At 48.5% G+C, this 23,217-nt stretch overlaps 1 protein-coding gene across 4 annotated transcripts in view; it reads left to right on the top strand.

Moving 5' to 3' along the window:
* The window catches only part of ABCC4 (ATP binding cassette subfamily C member 4 (PEL blood group)), a 225,211-nt gene that overhangs the window by 24,732 nt on the left and 177,262 nt on the right, over positions 1–23,217 (top strand). For all 4 annotated transcript variants that reach the window (XM_067016881.1, XM_059042306.2, XM_067016882.1 and 1 more), the window contains exons 2-3: positions 15,235–15,345; positions 15,896–16,016. In XM_067016881.1, the coding sequence (XP_066872982.1) occupies positions 15,235–15,345; positions 15,896–16,016 (232 nt within the window). The remainder of the gene's footprint in view (positions 1–15,234; positions 15,346–15,895; positions 16,017–23,217) is intronic.

Genomic DNA, 23,217 nt, shown 5'->3' with positions numbered 1-23,217 from the left:
GGTGTGTCTTCTACCGCTTTTGACCGCTTCATTTGACTGCCATCTCTGAGTCCTCAGAAATGAGAACCTCTTCGGTGGGTGTCTCTGCCTAGAGCCTCGCCGGGCTGCAGACCGGCAGTATCGCCATCACCTAGAGCTGGGGAGAAACGTAGTCTCAGGTCCTGCCACAGACTTAGTGAATCAGGATGTGTATTTGACCAGGATCTCCAGGTGATTCGAATGCATGGGTCTAGGCCAGGCTCCGGTTGTCTTGTGCTTTGTCGAAGCTGGGTTGCTTACCTCATCCAGGTTCTGGCGGTGGAAGAGGAGGGTGTGGAGGGGGGTGTGCTCATGGTTTTAAGGCCTGGATCCTGTGTGTGAGTGGCACACAGCCCTTCTCTTGTCTCCCGTGCCACACGGTCTCACCCAACTGCAGGGGGGCTAGGAAATAGTCTGAACATGTGCCTGGAATAGGAGAAGGAAGGAGCAGACTGAGGCATGGGCCAAGTGATGTATTAGGAGAGCTGCACTGTGGCTGGAGTTCAGCTGTTAATATTATCCCCACCTTTCCTTCTGTTACTCCTTTATTCTTTGTTTTTCATTAATCGTCACATTAATTAACATATTTTAAAAGTATACTCATTGCTGATTAGAGAAAAAGATACTAATTTCATTTCTAACCACAGATAACACCAATATTAATTGTTGGGTGACTCACTTTTATAGAGAAAATAACCCAACATCTAAGACCTCTGTACAGATGTGGATTTACCCCCAGTCTTCCTTTCTCTTCTCTCATGATGGAAGATGACAGGGCATATACAGAAGTAGAAGGGGTTGCATAACGAACCCCTGAGCTCTCATCTGTGTTCACAAGTGTACCACGTCATGGCTAATCTTGCCTCGACTCACTTCTAGCATTTTTTTTTTTTTTGTGATACACGGGCCTCTCACCATTGTGGCCTCTCCCGTTGCGGGGCACAGGCTCCGGACGCACAGGCCCAGCAGCCACGGCTCACGGGCTTATCCGCTCCGTGGCACGTGGGATCCCCCCAGACCGGGGCACGAACCCACGTCCCCTGCATCAGCAGGCAGACTCACCACCAGTGCGCCACCAGGGAAGCCCTCGACTCACTTCTGACTCACCTCCTGTGCTGGATGTGAAGTGTCCATTTTTTTGCATGTCTGATGAGTGAAGAATGGTGTTAGTGAAGAATGGGGCTGAATTGTGTCCCTGCAAAACTTATGTGTGGAAACCCCAGTGCCAAGTACATCAGAAAGTGACTGTATTTGGACATTGAGCCTTTAAAGAGGTGATGAAGCGAAAATTAAGACATTAGGGTGGGCCCTAACCCAATATGACTGGTGTCCTTGTAAGAAGAGAAGAATTGGACGCTGAAAGAGACACTGGGGACGCACATACACACAGAGGAAAAGGGCCTGTGAGGAGACACAGAAGGTGGCCGTCTGCAAGCCAAGGAGAGAGACCTCAGAGGAAACCAACCCTGCTGACACCTTAATCTTGGACTTTTAGCCTCCAGAAACGTGAGAAATTTCTGTTGGTTAAGCCACTCAGTCTGTGGCATTTTGTTGTAGCAGCCCTAGCAAACTAATACAAATGATAAAGCATTGCTCTTTCCTTTTTTTTTTTTTTTAATAAAGGAAGGGCACCAGAACCCACTTTTGTTAATGTCACCGTATATATTTGTTATGTAATTTTCACAAGTCTTTGTAGGAAAGTGTCGGTATGATTATATATACACATACACACCTGTTAAATTATCTATTGAAATCACATTGTACATCTTCTCACTTCACATTTTTTTTACTCTTTGTGTCATACAACAGGCACAGAATATTATATACACAAAGGCATAGCTTTAGAGAACTATTGTTAACACCCTGTAACCACCATCCAGATTATGAAATAAGGTTCTGCCAGCTTCCCCTTGCACCTTCAAGTATCCTGTCGCAGTCACAAGCCCTTCCCTTTCCTGAAAAAGAATTAAAGGTCAACTTCAGACTCTTCATTGTCTGTATTTCTTTTAAATCTTCATCGGTATACTGTAGTGTATTCATTTTTTTAGAGTTTTAATTAGTCTGCATGCTCTGATGGGTTCACATTCTGCTTCCTTTTAAAATGCAGTATAGGGCTTCCCTGGTGGCGCAGTGGTTGAGAATCCGCCTGCCAATGCAGGAGACACGGGTTCGTGCCCTGGTCCGGGAGGATCCCACATGCCGCGGAGCGGCTAAGCCCGTGAGCCATGGCCGCTGAGCCTGTGCGTCCGGAGCCTGTGCTCCGCAACGGGAGAGGCCACAACGGTGAGAGGCCCGCATACCGCAAAAAAAAAAAAAAAAAAAAAAAAAATGCAGTATAATTTAATATAGCAATGCCTTTTGATGATGCTGGTCCTACATTTATCTTTTAAAACAACTCTGACATAGTCTAGCATATATATTTTAGTGATTTATCTGTTTTTCCGGCACTTGCCATTTGGCTACTTTTTTAAGGTAGTATTTTGAGTGTAATCATCATCTCTGGACTGATTCTTTAATTCTGAGACATGTAATTATTCATCCTGAGAATACATATTCAGCACCTTCTCTGCCCCAGGTATTGGACTACACGCTGGGGAGAGAAAGTGCTGGGCTTCTCTCCCAAGCTTTAAAGTTTAGCTCTGTGGAGTACATTTCTTTTTTTCCTTTTTGTTTTTTGGCCGTGCCGCACGGCATGGGGATCTTAGCTCCCTGACTAGGGATCAAACCTGCGTCCCCTGCAGCGTCTTCACCACTGGACCGCCAGGGAAGTCCCTGGAGTACATTTCTAAAAGTTAAATTTCTGAGGCAAAGGATACACTGGTTTTGTATTAATAAACACATCTGGGGTTTTTTTGGTTGTTTTTAAATTTTTATTTATTTATTTTTTGGCTACATTGGGTCTTCGTTGCGGTGCACGGGCTTCTCATTGCGGTGGCTTCTCATTGCGGAGCACGGGCTCTAGCCACAGGGGCTTCAATAATTGTGGCTCACAGGATCTAGAGCGCAGGCTCAGTAGTTGTGGCTTGTGGGCTTAGTTGCTCTGCGGCACGTGGGATCTTCCCGGACCAGGGCTCGAACCCGGGTCCCCTGCATTGGCAGGTGGATTCTCAACCACTGCACCACCAGGGAAAGTCCCTACAGCTGAGTTGTTTTAAAGGAAAATTGGATCAGTTTGAAATAGGCCGATCTTGTCATTGTATCTGTGTTGACCTGGCCAAAATTGGAAGGAAAAATGAAATTGGGTCTGGCATGGCACCTTTGTGTTTTTCTGATTCCCATCAAGGTTGACGTTTCCCCAGCACTGTTGACTGTTGGGTTTCCTGAACAGGTTGACTGTTCACCGCTAATGCCCTTACGAGTGAGGCGGGGCCAAGTTCGCTCCTCACAGGTGTCCCTTACTTAAGTCCTACCCTCTTCACACTGGCATGGCCCCAGGTGCTCATGATCTGTCCATTGAGAGCCCTTCTCCTACCTCGTTCCAGTTGCTGCTGTCAATTTCCACAGCTGTCTGGAGCCTCAGGCCTGTTCCACTTCTGAGCCAGTGGTCAGTGGTGGCCGGAGTGGTGGGCATGAGGGGACCCCAGTGACAGGGGCCCGTGCATTCCCATTCAGTAGCTGGTCTGCTAGGCAGTATCCCAAATCCTTGCTTCTCCGTCCTTCCCTCAGGCATCCACCACAGCTAGGTTCTAGGGGGAGAGAGGGATCTTTGACCTACCCTTTGTAAGATTCCAAAGGCCGGGTGTCCCAAAGCCTGAGTTTTTGGTTCTAGTTCAATCATTTAACTGACCTTGCCATCTTAGGCCAGTTTTCCTCTCTGGGGCTCATGGGCTGTACTAGACTTTCCAAAGTGTGTTCTAGCTCTCATCCCGTATGATCCAACAATCATTTACCACCGCTGGTCTTTCCTGGAAGGGTAATTCTCCATGCAGTTCCAGACCAAATCCACGAGGAATGCTTGCTGAAAATGCAGATTCTTTGTCTCTGCCCCAGATCTGGGAAGTCAGAACCCCCGTGAGTGGGGTCTGTGTTTATTTTTAACGAGCTTCTCAGGTGGTTTCATTGCCGAGTAAAGTGTGAGAAGTCTGTCCTAGAGTTAGATAGAGCCCGTGCCCACCGGGCAAGAGGAGGGAGCTCTTAAACCATTTCTAGTCTCTTCTTTTCTGTGTTGGCAGAAATGTTCATAGTGACAGCAATGGGCTCGTGGGCATTAGGTCTAGGACTGTAGTTGTGTATTAACTGCGGGGAGGACAGGGAGGCTGTGGGAGAAGGAGGTGGTCAAAGCAGAGGAGCCAGCTTGTGGGTGGACTTCTTGGCCAGCAGAAGCTAAGCACGTGTCGTCCTGAGATGTGAGCTGATGATGTGGAATCTTAAGCTCTAGGGAAGAGTTCTGCACTGAGTTCTGGCACCAACTCCCAGGAGTTGACCCAGACCTCCCAGGTGAAGGGCCTCGTCCTCCACAAGACTGCCCTCCCTCCCTTCAGACACCAGCTCCCAGTCCGGGGGGTCCCCAGGCCACCCTCCCTTTTGACCCACTGGCTACAAATGAAGGGACTCCCGCAACCCCCTCCCGTTCAATAATTGGTTAGAACAACACACAGAACACAATTGCTTATTATGGCAAACGGATTCAAATAGGAACCAAAGGGAGAGTCACACAGGGTGAGGTCTGAGAGGGTCCCAAACTCTAGGCTTCCTTCCACGACTTATCCCTGTGGAGGCAGGACATGTCACCCTCCCAGCACATCGGTGTGTGATGATAAGAGTATGGCCAACCAGGAAATCTCCCCCAAGCTTTGGTGTCCAGAGTTTCTGTTGGGGTTTCATTATGTAGGCATCATGGATTGGGCCACTGGCTATGTGATTGATCTCATCTTCAGACCCCGCTCTACGGAGGTCAGGCTGAAAGCATATGGACTCACAGGCCCGACCTTCTACTCCCATGGTTACTCTTCTTGGTGTGGCTGGTCCCCATCCTGAGTCCTCTGTTAACATAACCTTTAGGAGCCAACCATGAGTCACCTTGTTAGCGTAAACAGTCAGAGCCCACACTCACGTTACTTGGGAAATTCCACGGATTTAGAGGAGTGAGGATAAGTAGCAGCCAAAGTCTTTTTTTTTTTTCCTTCCCAGCTTTATTGAGGTCAGTCGACAAAATTGTAGGATATTTGGAGTTTACGATGTGATGGGTTGATATATGTATGCATTGTGGGAAGATTTCTCCCATCAAGTTTAGTATATCCATCACCTCACGGACACCTTTTTTTGGGGAAAACATTTAAGTTCTATCTGAGCAAATTGCATGTGGACAATACAGTGTTATCAAGTATAGTCATCGTGTTTTATATTAGATTCTCAGACCTTATTCATCGTAGAGCTGAAAGTATGTACCCTTTTACCAACCTTTCCCTTTTTATCCCCAAGCTCCTGGCAACCACTTTTCTTTTGTTTCTATAAGTTCGACTTAAAAAAAAAAAAAATTCTGCATATAGGTGATACCATGCAGTATTTGTCTTTCTCTCTCTGGCTTATTTCACAAAGAAAGCATAATGCCTTTTGGTTATTCACTGTTGCCACAAATGACAGGATTCCCTTCTTTTTTAAGGCTGAAGAATATTCCATTGTGTTGTGTGTGTATGTATGTATATGTGTGTGTGTATACATATGCATACATGCATATACATATATATCACAGTTTATTTATCCATTCATTTGTTGGACAGGTAGGTTGTTTCCTTACCTTGACTATTGTGAATAATGCTGCAGTGAACATGGGAGTACAGGTATCTCTTTGAGATAAAGATTTCATTTCCTTTGGATGTATACCCAAAAGTAGAATTGCTAGACTGTGTGGTAGTTCTGTTTTTAACTTTTTGAGGAATCTCTGTACTGTTTTCCATAGTGGCTGTACCAACTTACATTCCCACCTACAGTGTATGAGTGTTCCCTTTTCTTTTCTTTTTTTTTTTTGGTGGTACACGGGCCTCTGACTGCTGTGGCCTCTCCCGTTGCGGAGCACAGGCTCCGGACGCGCAGGCGCAGCGGCCATGGCTCACGGGCCCAGCCGCTCCGCGGCATGTGGGATCCTCCCGGACCGGGGCTCGAACCCGTGTCCCCTGCACTGGCAGGCGGATTCTTAACCACTGCGCCACCAGGGAAGCCCGGGGTTGGGACCGTTGATGTACATACAGACAAGGTGCGCCGAAGCACGCTCTGTGGCAGGTTCTCAGACCGCGGCCAGCGTCAGCATCACCTGGAAGACTTGGTCGAGGACAGCTTTGCTGGGCCACACACGGTATTTTTCACAGGGCAGGGCTGGGGCCGAGAATCTGCGTTTCTAACGAGTTGCAGGAGGCTGATGTTGCTGCTCTGGGGACCACAGTTTGAGAACCTGTGCTGTATAGAAGATGGATAAGCTGGGGGATTGATCCCTTAGCCCTGTTTCACCCTACATTGACCTGCAAAAAAAGCCAAGAAGCTGATCCTATGCATAGCTCACCACCACAGTTTCCACATCATGTTGTCATTCTTTGTTAACGCGGATCCCTTGTTCCCCAGACTGAGCTGCTCAAGGACAGTTGAACCAGCGAATACAGGAATGTGTTTAAACCATAACCCTTGACTTGGTGGCTAAGGGCTGCTGCCAGTGCCCTGTGCTACTCTCTGGGGCCAACCTTTGAAGTAAAGTTCTGCGCCTTTTCCAGAAAGACAGATGAGGGCAGTGGCTCTGATCTAGGAGATTCTGCTACCAAAATGTCATTTTAGGTTGTCACAGCTTAGGGTGAAGAGATGCTACTGGCATGTTGAGGAAGGAGCCCAGGGGCGCTGCAAACTCCCCTGCAAAGCCCAGAAGAGCCACCGGTGGCGAAGAAGCACGCAGCCTGAAATGTCAGCAGCACCGCGCTTAGGGAATCCTGCCGCGAGGGAAAGCGTTCTAGTGCGGTAGGGTGGGTCTTACTGTGAGATCTGTCTGCGTGCCTCTCATTTGTCCCTCACCTCGGTCCCTGCTCTTGGACTCTCTGACCCAGGCCATCCTACTTCCCTACACCCCCTGCGTCACCAGCCCTGCCCGGGCTGGGCCTCGGAAGCCTCCAGTAATCAGGGAGCGCTAACCAATGATTAACAACTTGCCACAGCTAAAAGTGCTTTAAATTGCATTATTCTTTCAACAATAAATGACTTATTTGAGTGGGGTGAGGGCACTTGTTGAATGATTAACTGACCTCAGCTGACCTTTGCATTCCTCTTCTCCTGGAGAAATTTAGAGAGGCTTGTGTGAGTGTTCTTTGCCGCGGCTTCTCCACCAGCGAGTTGTTCATTTATTTTTTTCAGCAGAGTTTTGAGTGACTCACTCTTTGCCGGGCCCAGTCAACCACCACGGAAAGACTGGGTCCTACCTGCATGGAGCTCTTGGCGTGCAGAAGGATGAAATAAATAAGTGGGTTATTTTTTTCTCTCAACAAATAGCATGTAGTAAGTGGGTAAAGAAAGTTGGAAGGAGGAAGTAGAGAATCTGGATTTGCTTTTCTAGACCAGGCAGTCCAGGCCTTTCTGTGGAGGCCACCGTTAGCTTGAGACCTGGAAGAGGAGAGGTGTAATGATGGGGGAAAGTGAACAAGAGGACCTGTGTGTTCCCAGCCAAGGGGACAGCAGTCAGGAGCGTGGCAGGCTCTCGGAGGCATAGCACGGCAGCATGGCTGGGACACTGAGCAAAGGGGCTGGACGGGAGATGGGGTGGTGAGCTGGGAGGGACCCACCCTGAGTTACCCTCGCTCAGGACCGGAGGTGTAATTCTAGTGCAGGAGGACAGCATGCTCTTGCACTTTGAAGGTAGCGTTCTGGCTTCGCCGTAGAAAGATCATGGGGAAACCGAGGGTGGAAGCAGGCGGTACAGTTTGCAGGCCCTTGCAGCTCTGAGAACCGACGGCGGCTTGGGGCTTCGGTCTCGGGACGATGATGGTGGGAGGGTGAGAGAAGATGCCAAGTGGTTGGGGCCAGGCTGCATTCTGGAGGAAGCAGCTGTGGGGCTGGTCGGCGGGTTGGCTGCGGGGGGTGAGGGGGAGGGGGCGTCAGGGGTGGTGACCGCCAGGTTTCTGGTTTGAGCGGTGCCTCTGTGAGGTTGACATTTACAGAGAGAACGGGAAGAGCAGTTCTGGTGGGGAGATCAGGAGTCCCATCTTGGACTTTAAAGTGGAGATGCCTGTTAGCATCTACGAGGAGAGGACAAGGGGGGCACTTAGCCATAGGAGTTTGGGGGAGTAGCCTGTGTCGGAGAGGGCGGGCAACTGCTTCGGCCAACATCTCTACACTTCCTAGTGTCGCCTTCAGCCTCTCCTCTTGGGGGCCGTGGGGAACAGAGCTGAAAAAGCAGTGGCTCCACAGATACACTTGCTCAACACCAAGTGGGTGCAGCTTCCCAATAATGGAGCCTCAGTTGTGTTTTCTAGCACCATCCCTGCCTACCTGTAAACACTCCCCGACACCTACAGAGGCCATGGCACGTCTCTGCCAGTTGTTCTCTTCTTTCAGTGTTGAGTTTTTTTTTGTTTGTTTGTTTGTTTTAAGCATGCGCCACAGTTGAATAAAACTTCCAGGAAGATGCGCCAGTGTTTCTGTGGCTTTGTGCTCTCCTGGGGCATCTGTGAGCCCTCCTGGGAGCGTGGGATTCCCTTGGTCAGGTCAGGCACATGGCTCCATGGGGCATTGGCCTTTACAGCATAAGTACTTGTATTGTTTTGGTCGTTTTACATGTCACTTCCTTCTCACTTTATGGAAAACAAGTGACACAGAGTGGCAGCCAGGTGTGAGCTGGGGAAGGAGGAAGCCCTCCTCAGAAGGAGGTCACTTCCACGTGGCTCTGTGTCCACTGAACTTCACCGTGTCCCAGGAACCGTGCGGGTCACGGAGTGTGCGAAGCGTGTGCGAGGCTGTCCTGCCCTTGAGGGAGCCCCGGTCTGTTGTGGAGATGACGGTGCTAAGGACAGCGTGTGCTCAGTGGACAGCTGTCCACACCAGTGTGGTTCAGACATAAGATCGCAACCCAGTGCAGCACGAAATCAGTTTTGTGGATTTCGACTGGTGTTTCTTTCTTCAAAATAAGTTATAAAAATTGTGGTAAAATACACAACATATTGACCACCTTAACCATTTTGAAGTGGACACCTGAGCGGAATTAATGACATTACACTCCTGTGCAACCGTCATCATGGTCCATAGGATCCTTTTCATCAGTAAAACAGAAACTCTGTACCCATCACTACAGCTCCCCGTCCCCCCGCCCCATAAGTCACCATTCTACTTTCTGTCTCTCTCATTTTTGACTCTTTGGATACTTCATATAAGTTGAATCATATGGTATTTGTCTCTGTGTGACTGGCTTATTTCACTTAGCATGATACCCTTAAGGTTCATCTGTGTTACAGCCTCTGTCAGAATTTCCTTCTTTGAGACTCAGTAATATTCCAGTGTACGTACATGTGTGCCACGCTTTGATTATCCATTCATTCATCATTGGACACTTGGGTTGCTTCCACCTTTTGGGTCCTGTGAATAATGCTCCTGTCATGATGGGTATATCACGACTGGCATTTCTTTTGCAATGAAGTAGGCTAAAATAGAAAATAGCAGGGGACGGGACTTCCCTGGTGGTGCAATGGGTAAGACTCCACACTCCCAGTGCAGGGGGCCTGGGTTCTATCCCTGGTTGGGGAACTAGATCCCGCACGCATGCTGCAACTCAGAGGTCTGAATGCCACAACTAAAGATCCCACACACTGAAACGAAGATACGGTGTGCTGCGACTAAGACCTGGCGCGGCCTAAGTAAATACCGAAAGAGAAAATATCAGGTGTGCATAGTGTGAGCAGACCCAGGCTACCGATGAAGCATGAGGCACAGCTCTGCAAGCTGTGTGAGATGCCATGTATCCTAAATTAACCTAAACGCATTGATGTTTATTTCCCACGGACCGATACACCGTGCACTCGGTGAACGCATCAGGATAACTCACTAAGTTCTGTCAGTTCTTTGACCTTGAGTTAGACATCCTTGTTTTTGGCCACACCGCATGCACGCGGGATCTCAGCTCCCCGACCAGGGATCGAACCCGCACGCTGCAGTGGAAGTGCAGAGTCTTTAACCACTGGACTGCCAGGGGCGTCCCCTAGGCATCCTTTTAATTAAGAAAATGTGCATTACTTGTTCACGTGCATTTGATTCAGCTGCTGGAATGGTTCTTTGACCCAAGAGAGGTGGTTTCTTTCCTTTGCTCTGCGGTTTCACAAATGCCAATGAGTAGCGTCCAAGGCTTGCTCGGGTAGGCAGTCATACCCCGAACTCTCAGGAGGGATACCTGGAACTTGGAAGCAAGGGCTCTGTCGTCCGTCGTGGGGGAAGAAGTTTAATAGTTTGGAAGAAAGCGTTTGATTGGAACAGACACTAAAGGCCAGATATTCAGAGGTGAGTCCGCGCAGGCGCTCGCCGGCGTAGAGGGATCTCGGTGACGAATTGAGTCCTGTATCTGGTGGTGGCTGTGTGTGCTGTGCTAAGTAGATAAGGTATCACCTGCTGGCTGTGAGGTCCCTTACTCGTTAGTTCCAACCAATACTGCTTCAGTCCCTTCAGAACCCTGGGAGGTGGTCAGCATGAGTAATATTTTACTTGTGACTCCTTGTTTTATTCTCAGTGTTAACTGAATTGCGTGCAACTGTGTCAAAAAAATTTTTTTTGGAGGGGAGGGATAAACTGCGAGACTGGGATTGACATGTACACACTACTAAATACAAAATAGATAACTAATAAGAACCTCCTGCAGAGCACACAGAACTCTGCTCAGTACTCTGTAATGACCTATAGGGGAATAGAATCTAAAAAAGAGTGGATGTATGTATATGTGTAACTGATCTACTTTGCTGAGCAGTAGAAACTAACACAACACTAGATCAACTCCAATAAAAATTAATTAAAAAATTATTTCTGAGGAGGCGATGAGGACGGTTACCCATGCACAGTAGTTGTAGATGCTCAGGGTCGGTTGTAGCGTGGGAAAAAGTATTTGGAAGCCGTGTGGTGATGAGACAAGGGACGCTACGAAGGCGTGCAAGGAGGGGAGTAGCTGGTGGGAGGAAAGGGAGATAAGAAGGCCAGGGCTGAAGCAGAAAAGGCCTGGAAGCTCAGAGAGGCAGGAAGGCTCTGCAGTGCCCACAGCCTGGGAGGACCCTGGTGGACCCCAGGGTAGAGGGTACGGAGGGAGCTGGGGGCACGCAGCTTGCACGGCTGCTTCGCTTAGAACAGGAAGTGGATAAAAAGAGCAGGGATGAGAAAATGGATTTTGAGCAAGTTTTAAGAACTGGGGAAAGTTACAGAGGAAAGGAGAGAAGATTCTAGCTTGAACATTGCCACCCACGTCTAATTGGATTTGGCTGTGGGCCACTCCCGGAAAGCCAGGGTGGTGACCCGTTTCAAGATAGTTCATCAGCAGTGTGGGTGTTCTGATGTCACGCTGGATGGGTTCCAGCGACATCTGTGCCAGGCACCGTGGCACGCAAGGCCCGTGGAGCTTTCCACAGGGCCTGTGAGTTGTCATTGCCTGGAGGGAGTCGCTGTTTGCGGTGGGACAGTTAGGAGGAAGTGCTGCTGCTGGAGGAAGACCTGTGGGGGAGGAGGAAGGGGAGAGCACGCACCCTGGCGGCGAGGAGGACTCCTGGGTTGGACCTGGGCTGAGGGGCGGCTGATTCGGCCGTGATCCCCATGCCGTCAGGGATACGCTGGAGTCAGGGTGCCAGCTGCCGCAGGTCTCCACGTCTAACTGTTTAGGTGGCGACACGTACTTTAGGCTCCTGTCAGTCAGCTTGCCTTCCGACGGAAATGAAAACCTTCATGCCTGATGGGGAAGTGAAGGGGTTTGTGAGGGTCCTTAAATCAAGAGCTGTGGGGAAAGAAATTTTTGCTTAACTGAGCAACTTCTTCTGTTTTCTGCTGGGGCCCACGCGGGAATGCTCCAGATCGCTGTCCTTCAGTTGATGGCTCAGCAGCCCGGGGAGGTGTTATCATCTCCAGGTGTTCTCCCCGGTTGCCGGAGGCCAGTACTGAGAGGTCACGTGGCTGATTCAAGGTCACGCAATCGGAAAGCGGAAAGCGGCAAAGTATCGTTACGTTTTTAAAAATTGTGGTAAAATGCATATAAAATAACATTTACCCTCTTGACCATTTTTAAGCACATGGTTCAGTAGTGTGAAATACATGCACGTTGTTGTGCAACCGATTTCCAGAACTCTTTTCATCCTGCCTCAGTGTGTCATTAAACACTAACTCCCGGCTCTCCTTCCGCCCCGCCCCTGGCAACCACAGTGCTGCTTTGTTTCTCTCCGAGTTTGGCTAAGTACTTCATTTAAGTGGAATCATACGGTGTCTGTCCTTTGTGACTATGTACCATTTTACACTTCCAGCAGCAGCAGTGTGCGAGGGTTCCAGTTTCTCTGCATCCTTGCCAGCACTTGTTATTTCCCTCCCTCCCTCCCTCCCTTCCTTCCTCATGACAGCCATCCTAATACATGTGAGGTGGCCTCTCATTGTGGTTTTCATTTGCATTTCCCTGACGACGAGTGACGTTGAGAATCTTTTCCTGTGCAAGTAGACTTTTAAAGAGGGCCTTTCAGGGTGAATCCCAGTGTTAATTGCCTGAGCGTTTTCGGTAGGGAATAAGTGTAGGATAAATGGCAAAACATTTTTCGAACCTGTTCAGTGGTGATGCTCACAGATTTATACTTTTACTTTGGAAGGAAATTGAGACCTAGAGATATTAAGGGTCATGGAGATGCTGAACTGGAGTGGAGAAGGAGATGGGGGGGGGACAGTTGAGGCCCTGGGACCTCAGTACCACTGCTGGCACTAGAATCCAGTCTTCTGCCTCCCGGTCCGGGGATCTTTAGAGGTGCCAAGCTACCAGGGTTATTAGCAAAATCTGACGCTCAGTCTCTCTTACTGCTTCTTTAATAATTCATAGACATTCATTTATTCAACAAAGAATTCTTTAGCATCTCCTCTCTACCTGTACCGTGCTAGGAATAACGCAATAAAAGAAGTGTGGGGCTTCCCTGGTGGCGCGGTGGTTGGGAATCCGCCTGCCAATGCAGGGCACACGGGTTTGATCCCTGGGCCAGGAAGATCCCACGTGCCATGGAGCAGCTGAGCCCGTGCGCCACAACTGCTGAGCCTGCGCTCTAAGAGCTCGCGAGCCACAGCTACTGAGCCTGCGTGCCACAACTACTGAAGCCCGCGCCCCTAGAGCCTGTGCTCTGCAGCAAGAGAAGCCGTGACAGTGAGAAGCCCGCACAGCACAACGAAGAGTAGCCCCTGCTCGCCACAACTAGAGAAAGCCCGCATGCAGCAACGAAAACCCAACACAGCAAAAAAAAAAAAAAAAAAAAAAAGAGAGAGAGAGAGAAGTGTGGTCTCTGCTTTCATGGGTTATTATTGTCTGGCCTTGGAAATTTCCTTACTCTGGCAAAGTGAGTAGAATGGCGTTAACCTTTGGGCTGTCTCTGTATATTAATCATTATCATTTAAATAATCCATAATAGATTCGGATAATTTTTTTGTTTTAGTCCTTTGTATAGTTACTGTTTTTTCCATTAATAATAAGTAATTTGTAGAGAGGTAATTTGAGATTATGTAAATATCATGGTTCACATCAAGCTTTCACCCACTAGGTTTAACTTCCATTGATAATTTTCTGGCTCCATTGTTCCTTCTATATTTGTTTGCATTTTAGACTGCAACAGCTTTCCCTTCTCTCCTGTTTACGAAGCAATAAAGTCATGGATTCTTTTGTTATTTAATGGGTTCTAATTCACTGACATTTATTTAGTACCTAAGGTATCCCAGATTTGGCTAGCAAGAGCCCTTCAAGCTGCCTCCTCTGTCTTTTGCACACACCCTTGTGAGTACTTTAGAGCTTCCTTATTCTATGGTGCAAGATGTCCAGGCCCATCTTGTACTTTCTCTGCCGTTGGTCCTGGCCCGTGGATAGTGATGCTGTTGCTGGGAATGCCTGGGGCTCTACTCACCTGGACCCGCTCTAGTTACAACAGCCCGCACAGAAGTTTCCTCTTTTGGGGCCCATGTTGTGGCTGGACCGGCCCTTGTGGTTCTTACGATTGTGAGACGTGTCTCAGCAACGACCAAGAGGGAGTTCTGAAATGGCAAGGCTTATCACTCACGTGTCCTGAAGGGTACGAGGCACACCTGGGGTCACGCAGCCCCAGAGAGAGAGGGAGACGGAGGGAGGGAGGCAGGGAGGGCACGCGCACGTGAGTGAGCTTGTACCTGCACTCCTGCCTTGTTGGGGTCAAGGGCTGGGTGCGTATCAGACGGGCACGTAGGATGAAAAAAGCTAATTGTCAGGTGCTGACACACACTGAACCAACCTTGGAATCAGCCATTGCCTCAAGGAGAGCTGGTTCCTCTTAGGAAGGATGTTAAAAAGCTGAGATCTGGGTCAAGGGGACCAAAAGGCACAAACTTCAGTTATAAAAGAAAGAGGTCATGGAGACGGAATGTCCAGCATAGTGTCTGTGGTTAATAATACTGTGTTACTTGAAAGCTGCTGAGAGTTGACCTTAAAAGTTTTCATTAGAAGGAAAAAAAAATTATTACTGTGTATGTTAAAAAACCAAAACACCAAGATCTGGAGGCGTGAATGCTCCTTGCTACCAGTGTGTCATTTCTTCCAGGGCCTCTCGGCATATAGAGTTAGAGAGTGTGTGTGTGTGTGTGTGTGTGTGTGTGTGTGTAAATACGCATCTAATTTTCTTCCCCCATATCTCTCTATATTTAAAATGTAGACCTATTTCTGTAGACCTCTTTTTAATTAAAAAAAAATTTTTTTTAAAAAACAAAGGCCTGGGGCTTCCCTGGTGGCGCAGTGGTTGAGAGTCCGCCTGCCGATGCGGGGGACGCGGGTTCGTACCCCGGTCCGGGAAGATCCCACGTGCCGCGGAGCGGCTGGGCCCGTGAGCCATGGCCGCTAGGCCTGCGCGTCCGGAGCCTGTGCTCCACAACGGGAGAGGCCACAGCAGTGAGAGGCCTGCGTACCGCAAAAATAATAATAATAAAAATAAAAAACTAAAAAAATAAAAAAACAAAGGCCATCGATGTGGGATTCTAATTAGACAGATGTGTAGTTTGCATATATGTCACTCTCCTTTTAATTTTTAACAGGTGGCTAAACCCCTTGTTTAAAATTGGTCACAAACGCAGATTAGAAGAAGATGACATGTATTCAGTGCTTCCGGAAGATCGCTCCAAGCACCTTGGAGAAGAGCTGCAGGGGTAAGTAGCAGGCAGTGAGGGGAAGGGGAAGGAAGGGTGAGAGTTTCTACATGTGGCTAATGGTTTGGAGTGGGTTTTACCTTCCTCTGGGTTCTTCTGCAGCCTCCTTGCCCATGACATTGCACGCTCAGCCCCCTGAGGCTGACGCTGGGCTTAGCCCACTTGGGAGGCCGGGGAGACCCGTGTTTCCTGTGCGTTTGTGGAAGGGGAGGGAGCCAGCAGCCAAGGCCCCGGATGCTGAGCTCTGTCCCCGGAGGTGGTGTCCCTGGAGGAGGCTGTCTGCCCTCTTGAGCTGCTCGTGGTGCTGCGAATACAACAAAGCTTGGAAGTAACTTGTTTCCAAGACTGTGACTGTTCCCCTCAGAGCCCGTTTTCCTGGTCCTTCAGGGTCTGCACCGCTCCTCTTTCAGGAGCCCTGCAAGCAGTTAACCAGCATTTATGGGACAACCACAGAGTGCCCTGTAGTGAAGGCCTATCTTCCACTCTGCCACCTCCCCTGTTTTAACTATGGCGGGGCTGTTCTGTACTGTGCTTTGTTTCTTCATTGCAGGTGCTGGGATCAGGAAGTTTTGAGAGCCGAGAAAGATACACGGGAGCCTTCTTTAACGAAAGCAATCATAAAGTGTTACTGGAAATCCTATTTAGTGTTGGGAATTTTTACGTTAATTGAGGTAAAAGCTGTTACATACAGCGCATTGCTTTTCAGTGTATGTGGCTCAGTAATGAGATGGATGCGACGGGTGGGGAGAGGCCGGTCGTTTTAAGGTCTGAGGATAAACCTTGTCTAGGAAACACGTAGCCCAGCGGTCGTATTTAGCTTTAGAATGGACAGGTCCTTAAAAGGAGTGGACCTCCAGGGGGGTTACTATTTTTCTTTTAACTAATCTGTTAAACTAATCAGTTTTTTAATCAGAAACATAGTGTCGTGGAGGGATGGCGCTGAAAAGGAAAGACGTATTATGTTAGGGTGTTCTTGGCGCTCAGCATAACTCTGCTGAAAGTGATCCTTGACCAAAAGAAAATCCTGCAACCTCAAAGAGTATGTGCCCTGTGGTTTGGAGAAAGTAGACTTGGACCTGAGCCCACAACAACATAAGACATTTTACAGGGGCTCAACAAATAATTGTTAACTTGACCAGGTCACATCTGATAAATGCTTTCCTAAGAAGGTGTCTTCACCTTCCCCCTTCCAGCGGAACGGAACCCGTGGCCCTGCATCTGGGTTGGAGGTGCCCAGAGCTCGGAAGAGAGCATAACCCTTCGCTGGGCTGGCCCTTCCCAGCGGGCCGGGCACTGAGAGCCAGAGCCCCCCCACGGGGAGGGGCTCCAGCTTCACCACGAATTCTGTGCACCACACGTTCTGGTTTCTGTCCCTGGCTGTGGGAGTGGATTGCTGGTTGAAAGCAGAGTCTTGGTAGCTGGCATTTGCAGAGGGTGTAGGAGGGGGGTGTGCAGGGGAAAACCTAAGGCAGAAAGCTGTGAGGTCAGTGACCACCATGACCCAGAAGGTTCTGGGTTGAGATCCCCTAGTGAGACAGTCCTCTCCGGGGGCACAGTGTCAATCAGCCTACCCGTTCTGGCTGCAGCTCGCTGGAGGTCTGCTGCAAATCCACCTGGGTGGCTTGTGCTCTCTGTGGTACCTTAGTGCTGCCGTGGGGACAGGGCCGGCCTGTGAGTGTGTGAGAGCAGGAGGGATAGAAGATGCAGTTGCTATGAAAGAGTTGTTTTAGGTGGAGAAGGTGGTGAGTTGTCATAAATATGTTTTTTATTGGGGGTGAGATGGGTCGGCTAGGTGGTTTGTAGGTGGGAGGTGTGGCTCTTTTTTTTTTTTTTTTTATTGGAGTATAGTTTCCTTACAATGCTGTCTTATTTCTGCTATATAGCAAGGTGAATCAGTTAATGTATACATAGATCCCCTCTGTTTTAGATTTCCTTCCCGTTTAGGTCACCACAGAGCATTGAGTAGAGTTCCCTGTGCTGTACAGTAGGTTCTCATTAGTTCTCTCTTTTTTGCATAGTAGTGTGTATATGTCAGTCCCGATTTATCCTGTCTCCCCCCCCACCCCCAGTTCCCTCCCTGGTGTCCATGAGTTTGTTCTGTACACTGTGTCTCGATTTCTGCTTTGCAAGTAAGTTCATCTGTACCATTTTTCTAGAGTCCACATGTACGCAATATTATATATTTGTTTTTCTCTTTCTGACTTCTCTTGGTCTCTCCACGTCTCTGCAAATGGCACAATTTCGTTCCTTTCGATGGCTGAGTAATATTCCACTGTATACATGTGCTACATCATCTTTATCCATTCATCTGTCGATGGGCACTTAGGTTGCTTCTACGTCCTGGCTATAGAAGAGTCTTGTGGATAGTGCTGCAATAAACATTGGGGTGTATGTAGCTTTTGTAATGCTGGTTTTCTGCGGGTATATGCCCAGGACTGGGATTGCTGGGTCACATGGTAGCTCTATTTTTAGTTTTTTAAGGAACCTCCATACTGTTCTCCATAGTGACTGTACCAATTTACATTCCCACCAGCAGTGCAAGAGGGTTCCCTTTTCTCCACACCCTCTCCAGCATTTATTGTTTACAGGTTTTTTGATGATGGCTTTTCTGACCGGTGTGAGGTGATAAATCTCACTGTAGTTTTGACTTGTATTCCTGTAATAATTAGTGATGTTGAGCAGCAGTTTAAAATGTGTTTGTGGGGCATCTGTATGTCTTTTTTGGAGGAATGTTTATTTAGGTCTTCCACCCCTTTTTTTTATGGTGTGGCTCTTGTTTAAAAGGCTTCGCTGTCCTGAAGGGCCCTGTGGGCAGCTGGGTAGGTGAAGTCTGTCCCGCACAGCTGCAGAAACCAGAGGATTCTGTCCCCTCACAGGTGACTGGGTGGTGCTGGGAGATTGAGTTCTCGTTGATGATGAAGGTGGCTTGGCCGTTGTGCCAGAGGGTGGGGACATCTCTGTGATGCAGTGTTCCATCTTTGAGAGAACCCGAGTCCCCTGCACTGGCAGGTGGATTCTTAACCACTGGCATGCGAACTCTTTTTTGGGGCGTGCCTGTGGGGTCTAGTTCCCTGACCAGAGATCGAACCCGGGCCCCCTGCATGGGCAACGCAGAGTCTTAACCACTGCGCCACCAGGGAAGTCCCTGGTCTTCGTATTTTAGATAGAGGAAGGTGTATGCTCAGTACTCCGTCCAGGGTTCTCTAAAACGCGGATGTTTCCTTTGTGACCTCCAGCCCTCTTTTAATTCCTCTGGTGCACAGCATGCCTTGTGGACCATCCATGACTCCCGGGCGGTGTGCTGTGACCACCCACAGTGCAGGTGGGGCCTCCGCGGCACTTCTGGCGCACCAGCAGGAAGAGGCAGGTGATTCCAGCCCAGGGTGGGGTTTTCGGGATTAGGATTTTGAAGTATGAAAACCTCTGTCCTCTGATAATTGAGGAGTGATCATAATGGTTGGAGAAACAAGTACCAGGCTGATGCTGAACATGGAGCGCTCGCAGGCCACCCCTAAGTAGAACAGAACAACCAGCGAGTTCGCAGCACGCCTGGCTGCCGTGTGTACCTTCACGGGGACCGCAGGTGGGGAGGACAGGTCTCTGCCTGCCCAGGGCCCTCCGGTCGGAGAGGAGGAGCCTGAAGCCTCTTGCCTGGGCCAGAGACACAGAGGCTGCCTCCCCAGGTCCTCAGGGGCCTTCTCGCTGAGAGATGAGGTCTCTGCCTGCCTGCTGGTGTGCAAGTGGGGTGACCTCAAAGAGCAAGTGTGGGTTCGCCCAGTCCCTTCCCCTGAGAGGGGAGGAGTGGCCTGGGGGGTCATGTATTATTCCCGGGACCCTTAGAAGTGGCCCCCGCCTTACCCTTAGAAAGGCCTCATTTGGCCTTTTTCTGAGGCCACTTTTGCTGATTTGTCTCTGGTCCAGGTGGAGCCTGTAGGAAGGCACATGTTTGTTTAAACTCACTCTGGAGCTCAGCTGATGGGTTGGAAGTAAGCAGAGTGCTCTGGTTCCCCGAGAGCTGTACTGGGCCTTTGCATTTATTTCCTAACACTTCCTTCCACCTGTCTCTCACTTCCACTCAACCCAGAAGACTGAGGAGTGGCTACTGGTGGGAAAGGTACTGTGGGCCATATGAGCAACCACTGAGGGCCACACAGCGAGGGAGAGGGAGCACTGAGCAGAGGATATGGGGGAGCTGCAGGGCAGGCCTGCTGCGCGCGCCCGCTGGTTCTTGAGTGTATACAGTCGCCACTAGCTATCCGTGATTCCCATAGCGATGACCTTGAGTCATAAATGAGGGTGATGCTTTTCAATCCACTCTCTTGCCTTTTTTTTTAAACATATGAAAGTTTTTATTATAACAATTAAAAGTTTTTTTAAAAACTTGGAGCATGATTGACTTACAGTATTATACTAGTTTCAGGTTTAATCACGACAACGTAGTGATTAAATATTTCTATACGTTACAGAATGATCACCCCCGTAAGTCTAGTTACCCTCTGTCACCATAGAAAGTTCTCCAATATTGTTGACTCTATTTCCTGTGCTCTACGTTGCATTCTCTTGCCTTATTTATATTATAACTGTAAGACTGTACCTTTTAATCTCCTTCACCTATATTTCACTCACCCCCCCACCCATCCCAACCCGTCGTTTTTTAAGAAGTCAGGCAAGTAGGTGACTCATTTTTACAAGACTGCCTTTATAATGGTTCAAATTTTTAAAAGCTGCTTGGAACCGAAACTTTTTATTACCTTCCAGAAACGTTGGCTTTTATGAATGGCTTCTCAAGAGTGCTTGTCCTGCTATGATCGCCCGTAAGAAGCAATGGGTTTTTCCAAGCCCTTTGTGAAACCAGCCTCTGCCATTCAGAACAGAACAGGTCTCTTCCCAGAACTTCTGGATAATAAAGGGATCATAGCTTACACTTGTTTTTATGCTGGTTTCAGAGGGCCTTGAGCTGCTTGTTGTATCCCATTTAGCTGTCCCAGGATTCCTCTGAGGTAGACAAGGCAATCCACAGACAAGGCCCTGGAGGTGCAGGAGGGCACATGGTGGGCTTAGGGGGTCATGTGACTTGTAGGTGGCCGACCTGGGTTCTGAAGCACCGCGTCTGATTCCTAGGCCAGCGTTCTTTGCGTTCTGTCCTGAGGCTTCCTCTCCTGCCGCAGCTTCCAGTGGAGGCTCGCAGAGCCAAGACTTTATGAGAACAACTTTTGTTTTCTGATAACAGCTCTGTGCTCCTCTTTCAGCTGCTTCCTGCAGTGCGGTTTTGGGGGGTCCCCCCCCCCCCCCCGCTGAAGATTTCAAAAATAGAGAAACAGAATAGTGTTGAAATGTAGCAGAATGCACCACCCTAGAATATGACTTTCTGGAGTAAAGATTATTTTGAGCTGACTGTTGTCTGAGAAATAGACACAGGGACGTTTACATTGATAACTCCGTTTGTAGGGGCTTCTCCTTCTCTGTACCTGAAAGAGCATGTTGGCTCTAAATCTCAAAAGAATCTTGTCAGTGGAGATTGGGTTTGCAAAAGGAATCCAGCTCTGCTTTTCTTAACTTGTTTACTCTGCTTTTCCCAGTAACCTCTCATAAGGCTCCCCCCTCCCCCTGTTTAGCTGGAACCTCAGGACTCGTGTTCATATAGGTTTTTCTTGGAAGTACGATATGTCTCATGGAATCCTGATTAAAACCCTCTGTGGTACTTGTAAGTCCTTCAGAGCACGTCTGTAGCCCCTCTGGACTCAGATGCCATGGTGATGCAGGAGAGGAAGATAGCAGATGTTCACATGAGGTTAGTTTCTGCATCCAGAATCTTCCAGGGAGAGGGAATTTAAGGCTCCATCGCTAATCTGTTGAACCTAAACCAGTTACTGGGGGCTGGGCCTCAGGCCAGTGAGTGCTCTTAACTCCTGGAGGTGACGCAGTCACGATGAAGAGCACAGTGTGAAAGAGGAGTGGAGACAGATCCAGAATCCTGATGGTCATTATTTCTCCAGAGTCACTGCTTTTCCTCCTTAGCTCTGGATCTGTCTCAACTCTAACTTTGTCACTTCTTCCCCAGTTTCTAAAAATTAACTGCCTGTTCATTTTCCCACAGCCTCACTTACTTGTTTCTTTGTGTGTTAGATGGTTTCTATTTCCTGTATTTTTTTTTTTTTTCCTCCCATGACTCAGAGATGACAGATTTGGGCAAGAAATATTTAAAGTACGTGAAGGAGGGCCTTCCCTGCTGGTCCAGTGGTTAAGACTCTGTGCCCTCAGTTGCGGGGGGGGCCCGGGTTCGATCCCTGGTCGGGGAACTAGATCCCTCATGCCACAACTAAGACCCGGTGCAGCCGGATAAAATAAATAAATAAGCAAGTAAGTAAATAAGGAAAGAAAGAAAGAAAGAAAAAGAAAGGAAGGAAGGAAGGAAGAGAAAGAAAGAACATGGGGAAACATGGAGGAGAAACTGTACCTACTGGGGAAGTTCTACCATCGAACTGTGTAAGAAATACCCCTTAGAAGTAAGAGGTGGGGTGAAATGTCAGGTGCTTTCAGGAGGCTGAATAGGAAGGACTCCACCCAGAAATGTTTGCCTGAGAGACTCTTGTGAAACCTCGAACAATGGGGCTTTGTCGTATTATATTGGGTTGTTTTAAAAATCCTTTATGGTTTTACGGTTGTGAAGAATTCTTGTGAAGGAATAAGAACTATATATTCTCAGTTGGTTTGTGGAAACAATATTCACTGGGTCATAAGTTGGTGCCAAAGATGAAGGGTTTATTGGAGCAATTTTTGACCTTGTTCCTGCTTATCCAGAAAGTTTTCATTTGGTTAGTTTCAAGTTTGATAATGAATATTTTTTCAGTTGTTTTATTTCTCACGAGTTGAGGGTTAGGATCAGGAACAGACAGCAGTCTGGAAGCTTTGGGCCATGGACTGGCATTAATCTTTAAAAAAAAAAAAAGATTGATTGGTTGATTGATTTAATTCATTTAATTTTTTTGCTGCATCGAGTCTCAGTTGCGGCACATGGGATATTCGTTGTGGTGTGCGGGCTTCTCTCTAGTTGTGGCGTACGGGTTTTCTCTAGTTGTGGAGCACAGGCTCCAGGGTGCGTGGGCTTTGTAGTCGTGGCGTGCGGGTTCCAGAGCACGTGGCCTCCAGTTGAGGTGCACGAGCTCAGTAGTTGCGGCACGTGGGCTTAGTTGCCCTGTGGCATGTGGGATCTTAGTTCCCTGACAAGGGATTGAACTTGTGTCCCCTGCATTGTAACGTGGATTCTTTACCGCTGACCACTAGGGAAGTCCCTGGCATTACTCCTTAATGAGACTGTTTGCTCAACTGAGTTATTAAAGATGGTCTCAGTGAAAAAATCATGACGCTTAGGCAGTAGTGACCTGCCTTTATTTTGTACTCTATTTTGCTGAATTTGTTGCATCTGTCGGTATTCTCTTTGGTGGGTTTCTGACGTTAGGCTCAAACGGAGAGCTGAGTAACAGGGAACAGTGATTCCCAAAGATAATTATAAGTTTTAGGAAAGTTTGGGATGGCAATTGTTACTACTGGGCTTCTGGTGGAGAGCCCCAGGTTTGTAGGATGCAGCACTGGGCTGCCCTTGGCCATACCCGGGCTGGGATTACCAATGTGTACAGGTTGACATTCTTGCTTCTCTCTGTAAGCCTCCAGATATCCATCTCAGTACATTCTAAACAGTGTGTTTTACCATCTACTGTATGAGAGGCTCTTCCATGAGCTCTTAATGCCTCTAGGGGTGAATGAAGGGGCATGCTGAAAATGTAACAGTGAGCCTTTGTGTCCTTGAGAACTGATTATCTCGCTCTGATCTGAGGATCTTACTCATCATGATTGTTCAGCTAAACAGTGTTA

This window comes from Kogia breviceps, chromosome 16, assembly GCF_026419965.1.
Source record: "Kogia breviceps isolate mKogBre1 chromosome 16, mKogBre1 haplotype 1, whole genome shotgun sequence".
Classification (NCBI taxonomy): Eukaryota; Metazoa; Chordata; class Mammalia; order Artiodactyla; family Physeteridae; genus Kogia; species Kogia breviceps.
The sequence above is the reverse complement of the archived record's forward strand: the minus strand, read 5'-3'. Positions and strand labels throughout refer to the sequence as shown.